This window comes from Drosophila guanche, unplaced genomic scaffold (genome assembly GCF_900245975.1).
Source record: "Drosophila guanche unplaced genomic scaffold, DGUA_6, whole genome shotgun sequence".
NCBI classification, from domain to species: domain Eukaryota; kingdom Metazoa; phylum Arthropoda; class Insecta; order Diptera; family Drosophilidae; genus Drosophila; species Drosophila guanche.
Genome location: NW_022995743.1, coordinates 12,076,229 through 12,082,757, shown reverse-complemented (window position 1 = coordinate 12,082,757; position 6,529 = coordinate 12,076,229). Strand labels below are relative to the sequence as shown.

At 50.5% G+C, this 6,529-nt stretch overlaps 1 protein-coding gene across 1 annotated transcript; it reads right to left on the bottom strand.

The window, feature by feature from the left end:
* Positions 1 to 1,144: 1,144 nt before the first annotated feature.
* On the bottom strand, positions 1,145 to 4,166 carry LOC117580970 (proline-rich protein 2-like). Its single transcript, XM_034267764.1, has 2 exons — positions 4,028 to 4,166; positions 1,145 to 2,438 (listed from the first exon to the last, which is right to left on the bottom strand). The coding sequence occupies exons 1-2, from the start codon at positions 4,155 to 4,157 to the stop codon at positions 1,252 to 1,254; spliced, it is 1,317 nt and encodes a 438-aa protein (XP_034123655.1). The 5' UTR covers positions 4,158 to 4,166; the 3' UTR covers positions 1,145 to 1,251.
* Positions 4,167 to 6,529: the final 2,363 nt, after the last annotated feature.

The following is a 6,529-nucleotide window of genomic DNA, read 5'->3' as shown; positions in this document are numbered from 1 at the left end:
GAGCTTAAAGTGGCAAAAAGTAAATACTTAAATCGATTCTCCTCCCCGCTTATGCAAGTGGAACGAGAACCTTTTGTGCACAGATCGCAGAGAAATTTCCACAGTAAGTGTGAAGCCATGCTGTTGCTTCTGTGCCTCTTTGGAATGATCTGCCAGCTGGTGTTGGGTCAGGAGGAAGCCCTACATCTAGAATGTGGCAGGAATATGGTCTACAACGAAGAAGCCGTGCGGTGTGTGTCCAAGAAACACGCCAAGAAAGTGAGCTGCCCCCTGGGCTACAAGTTGAATGCGTTCGCCCAATGCCAACACACCACGTACAATGCAGGAAAGTGAAGATCCATCCATAAATATTTAACAATAGAAAGCCTTGAAATCGATTGTTAGGCCTTTTGGTTTCGCTTATGCAAGCAGCAAGCAAATATTTGATGGATCATTGAAGCATTTTGCGCCGCAGTTCGTAGCTTGAAGCCATGTTGTTGCCTCGTATCATATTGCTGTGTCTCCTCGGGCTGAGTTATCAAGCAAGGACGAAGCGGGGGGGCAAGTGTCCGCTTGGCTACGTGTACAACAAATTCTCCAAATGCTCACGCATACCCTACAGAGCGGGAAAGTGAGACGAGATCAAAAATAAATATTGCAACTTAAGCATTTACATTTTTATTTGATTATTGGACATTAATCAAGGATGTTTCACATTCTTGCCGTAGCCCAAATTGTAGCCAAACCAGGCGCCAGTGTATGCAGTTGTGGCCTTGGTGTTTTCCCTTTTCTGTATGGGTTTCCGCGGCACTGGCGGATAGAGGATTTTGTGCCACCACTTCCTGAAGACGTCCCACTGATGCTTGCCATGGTACTTGACGCGCATGCACTGCTTGTACCGTGCGTTCATTTTGTAGCCCCAGGGGCAGGATCTATAGCTGCGTGGCACCAGCACCGGCTGGCACTCGCCCAACTCTTCGCTCCACTCGAATCCCTCCTCGCACGGTATCCAGCCCGAATTGTCCACAAACGAGTAGAATCCATCCGCTGAGGCATCCACCAGCGAGTGGGACAGATGCGTTGTGGACTCTATCAGCGAGTAGCTCAGGTCCGTCGCCAACTCCATTCGAACGAGACTGATTTTAACCCCAGCAAAAACCATTTCTCACGGGGCTCTTATCAAGCGTGTCTTGGCCACAGTTTTCAGTTTTACTTAAGGTATTTTTCCACGCTCTAATTCTAATCTAATGCCAATCCAGCCCCGATTTTCTTCTACGAGTTCCAACTCCACAGCGGAAACTCTTCGGCGATCTGTGAAGTCTTCAATGGCTTCTTTCTGGCGGTCTTTGGTTTCTGGGAGCTCAAGGACAACGGCTTTCTGTTGGTAATATTTTGCTTTGTGGTCTTTGGTTTGGCCTTGGTGGCAGCCTTACGGATTGTGGGCTTTGGTTTTTGTGTGATGATCTCGCCGCTGCCCACGACCTTCTCAGTTGCCTGCTTGCTGCTCCTCCTTGGCTTTGACCAGCTCCAGGGGTGCCATTCATCTTGGTTATCCTCCACAGCTTCCATCCTTGCGGGCCTTCGCTTTGGCAGCACCTTGGGCTTTGCCTTTCGCTTGCTCGATTTTCGGTTACCTCCAACAGTTCTACCCGGTGGTGTGCCTTCAGAGGGAGTTTTTTCGCCTGCTGGTGGCTCGCCTCCGTCTTCAGATGGAGTTTCTTCGCCTGCTGGTGGCTCCCCTCCGTCTTCAGATGGAGTTTCTTCGCCCGCTGGTGGCTCCCCTCCGTCTTCAGATGGAGTTTCTTCGCCTGCTGGTGGCTCCCCTCCGTCTTCAGATGGAGTTTCTTCGCCTTCTGTTGGCTCGCTTCCGCCTTCAGATGGAGTTTCTTCGCCTGCTGGTGGCTCGCTTGCGCCTTCAGATGGAGTTTCTTCGCCTTCAGGTGGATTGCCTTCGCCTTCAGATGGAGTTTCTTCGCCTGCTGGTGGCTTGCCTCCCCCTTCAGGTGGTTTGCCTTCGCCTCCAGGTAGTTTGCTTCCTTCTGCTGGTGGCTTGCCTCCCCCTTCAGGTGGTTTGCCTTCGCCTTCAGGTTTCTTGTCTCCCCCTTCAGGTTTCTTTTCTCCGCCTTCTGGTGGCTTTGCGGTTGTTTTCTGGTTCTGTGCTCCTTCTTTGGGCTCCTCGGTAGCTTCTTCCTCCGTTAACTCCTCGTCCTGTTCTTCGACAACCACAGGACGGTGCACTACTGGTAAGCTGGGTGGTGGTCTTTCTTCAGGCGAGTCGTACCAGGGAATGATGTGGCTTGGATACCTGGCCGTGGTGGTCCTCTTGCCCGCGTTCTTATCGGGCAGAAACCAGCCAAAGTCCTTGCGGATTGTGTCCAGCTGCTGTCGCGGCCTATAGGCAATGCGCACGCATTGATCCTTCTGGTAGGGATTGAGCCAGTTATAGCCGTAGGGACACTCGGTCCTCCTCGCAGGCCCCACCATACCCGGCCCCAAGAGGCACACCAGGCTGGCCACAAGTGCAACCAATGTGCCGCGTCCTACCATGTCGCTGCGGTCAGGCCAACTGGCAGGCAATCCATCCGCTCCGAGATCGCTTGGATCGGCTCTCTTTTGGCGTGTGACTAATTAAGTATTTAAGTCGATTAACTAAAGCAGTTGCAGTTGCTGCAAAAGTGAGTTGCTCGAGTTGCTTGTGGGCTGTGGGGCAGGCGATATTCAATGCCAAAGTCAGTGGCAAGTTTCAAAACTTAGCAGCAAATATGACGGGGAAGAGGATTGCCCGACACCTGAAAGGAAAGGCAAGAGTCCAAAGCCAAAGCCAGCGGCAGAGTGGAACAGCTTTCATCTCATTTCAGCTCCTTTTCATCTTCATCTCTTTCTCAGTGCCGTGTCTTTTGCCTTTTGCCATTTGTTTGTTTGTTTGTTTGTTTGTTTGTTTGTTTGTTGTGTGCCAGTGCTGTCGGAACTATCTGTCAGACGCAAACTGAGTGCACTAAAAGTGTCGCCTTGCAGCAGCAGCAGCAACTGACTGGGAAAGATAATCAGGCAGTGAGAGAGAAGTGCTGGAGGTGCTGCAACTTTTGCTAATGGTTTATCTGGGCGCTGGGTTCCCTCTTTTTTTTCTGTTCACCTTTTTGACTTCAAGTTGCCACCGAATTGAGTGAGTTTCTTCATCATTTTGAATGGCATTCTCCCGACTTCATCTCCATTTACTATTTCAATCACTTGAAGAGATTTAAAACAAGTTTATTTGCCTAGGAATCTAGAGGAGGATTTTCTCTGTTCCCTTGCTACACATTTGTAGCTCTTGTTGTACTTTTGGTCACTTTTTTGTCGCGTTTCCTCCTGGCTCTTGCAGCTCCACTGATCTCATCGCTTTCCACGTCATTCTGCTCTTCACTTGCTGCAATTTTTGGCGCTTTTAGCTGTCTTCCCTTACCGATCCATTTGTTTGCAGGAGGAGCATCTGACTTTCTAGCAACTCCTTCGTCCGCTTTGGGCGCTCCTGCTTCTGCAGGCTCCTCCCCGCCTCTGCCGTTTCTTTGAAGAATTTTGGAAAATAGTTGATGAAAAGTTCTTTGCGCGCCTCTTGCTCCAGGGCCCTCTATTAATCCTCCTGCTGGTCGACCTGCTCCGGGTGGTCCTCCGCCAGGTCCTGCTTCTTCTAGTCCTCCGCCACCTGCTCCACCTCGTCCTTCTCCTGCTCCTGCTCCTCCTCCTGCTCCTGCTCCTGCTCCTCCTCCTCCTCCTCCTCCTAGTCCTCCTCCTCCTCCTCCTAGCCCTCCTCCTTCTCCTTCTCCTCCTCCTCCTCCTTCTCCCTCCTCCTTATCTTTCCTCGGCGGTTTCTTACGCGGCCGCTTCGTTGAAGGCTTCGTTTCTTCGGAATCGCCCCACGGCATATAGATGGTGCTTGGCCGCTTTGTCGTGATGGGCAAAAACCAACCAAAAACCTTTCGAAAAAAGTCCGGCTGCTGTACCGCGTGATACTTGATGCGGGAACACTTTCGCTTCTCCCTGGATGTCCAGCTGTAGCCCCAAGGGCACTTGACGGGCCGCTTGGCACGCCAGAGCGGCGATCCCACCACCACGGGCGGCACCTCCTCCGGCCAGAAGATGTCACCCGACATGCCGCCTAATATCTCCATTGATGGTCCGCTTGTCACGGGGAAGGCCATGCCGCTGCTACGTGCTGTCGTGTGGCACTGTCGCCTGCCCGTAGACTGCACCTCTGCTGGATCGAATCTCGATTCCAGGTGTGACGCATCCATTAGCAAGGGATCAGCGATCGAATTTGGTTAAAAGCAAGAAATCTCTCACTTGCTGCTTGGACTTGCAACACATTGCCACGCCATGCCACATTGTTCCGCGTCCTGTCTGCTGTCAGTGGGGGGTTGGGGAGAGGGTGAGGCACAGACAACATCGTCTGACAGTTTGGCTAACATTAAAAGCGGCAAAATGTTGCGGCGCTGCTTGCCAAATGACATGATTTCTCTCAGTTCTGATTCGGTTTGCCACTTGCCACATGCCACTCCTAGTGGCACACACAGACACACATCAACTGCAACTCAAGAGTTGAGCGAAACTTTTGCTTATCTACGTTACAGCCACAAGAAGCGAATCCGCCATCCGCCACACCGCCACACTGCATACCTCCATGTCCATGCCACACGCTGCCATCCACAGCAGCAACGTCTTGAGGTAGCTTCAGCTTCACGTTTGCCTTGCCTGTTGTTCTCACTGTTCTTGCGTCTTTTCTTGTCCTGTAATTTCTACACATGCCAAGCGGAGAACAAAACTCTTTGCGACTCCTCCCGGCCAGAGCTTCATGGCGCACGCCTCATGGCTCCTGGCTCCTGGCTCCTTGCTGGCTGCTGTTTTGTGCGTGTTTTTCATTTTATTTTCTTGGCACAAAATTGGGTTTTAGTGGATTTTGTGGCAAATGATTTTTGCTCGCTGCTGTTGCCGTTGCCGTTGCCGTTACGCTTGCATAAACTTTAATTTAATTTCTGGCCGACACAGCGCAGCATCCTCAGCAAAAAACAAAAGCAAAAACCATCTCATATTAAAGCTGGAAAGTGGCAGTCAAAATTCTGTTTCGCCCCCGCACTAAATTGCATTCAATCAGCTTTTGCCGCGTTTCTTGCCACATTGAATTGAATATTTTGTGGACACGATGCTGTTGCCATCAATTCAAATGTGTCTGCCACATCAGGCACACAAACGCATAGAGAGAGAGAGAGGGAGAGAGAGAGCGAAGACGCCAGCTAGGTTGCACACAAAAGTGCAATTGAGTTGAAAGAAGTGCCAAAAGGGCACACACACTCGTGCCAAGCCAAGCCAAGGAAAAAAAAGGGGCCAAAGAAAAGCCATAAAAATGGCTCATGCCACAACGGGACCACCCCCCTGCAGCTGTGCAGGTGAAAAATTATAGCGTAAAATTCATATTTGATGACTTTTTGATTGCCAAAACCGAGAAACTCTTGTCCGCCTTCAGCACCAGTCCTCCCCAGTCCTTTCCTCAGTTTCAAATCCCTGCAACCTGCCTCAATCTCAGCCACAAATTCAGGTCCTTCTTCAGGCACATAATGCCACGAAAAGTGCTTTCAATGGCGTCATTGTCAACGTTCTTCACCGCCACATCGTAATCGTCATCATCATCCACATCCACATCCACATCCACATCGACCTCTCTCTCTGTGCATCAACTGGATGCCTGTAGCTGGGAGCTGAAGCTGGATTGCTGTAGCTGTTGTTGCATGTGTGTAGTGGCTGTGGATCCACAGCAATGCCAAAGCTCTGGGATTAAGTTGAAGCTTTCGGGTAGATGGCATGCCACAGCTCAGAGCTCCTTTTGCTCCTTTTCATTTTTCAATATCTTGTGTCGTTCGTTGGGCAGGAGGAGCAGGAGAAGCCTTCAGGGCGCTTGATGATGCTCAAGTTATGTTACCCAGGGAAATACTCGTACATCGAAAATGTGCACCAAATCGTTGCCATCAACTCTCCTGACTGCCATTCGTCATCGCACGTGAATGGTGCACCTTTGCCCGCACATTTCAATCAACATTGTGTGTGTGTAGCTGTGTGTCCTTCCCTCTGCTGCGTGGAGATTTTTAAACCCCGAAAACTCAGCCGCCAGCTAATTTCAATTAACGTTTGAGGACTGGCGTTGGCGTTGGCGTGGGTCCCGCGTGTCCTGCGTAGGTGTTGACTGATGGCCGACTGACTGGGGACACTAATGCTGCTGCTGCATACTCAGGACATGGACGTGGGACAAACTTCAATGTGTTAATGACGCGTTGGCATTGCCTAAAACGGTCACGTTACTTTGCATTGTGTGTGCCACACTCGCGTGTAATGATTTGTGCCAGTTTTGAGAGGCGGCAACCCCATCATTCTGATGCTGATGTCATACCAACCAAAAAAAGAACCAGAAAAGAAAAATAAAGCCAACAAATTAGAGCGGCGAAAATGAAAACATTTTGTCACATGTTGACCTTAATTACAGGACTCTTTACGGGAGGGAGGCAACAGCTTTAATGGCAACATT

Coding starts and splice junctions, on each gene's coding strand:
- LOC117580970 (XM_034267764.1), bottom strand. CDS start 4,157: ATGGCCTTCCCCGTGACAAGCGGACCATCAATGGAGATATTAGGCGGC. Junction 2,439..4,027: donor GCGTGCCAAGCGGCCCGTCA/AGTGCCCTTGGG, acceptor CGAGGAGGACCG/AGTGTCCCTACGGCTATAAC.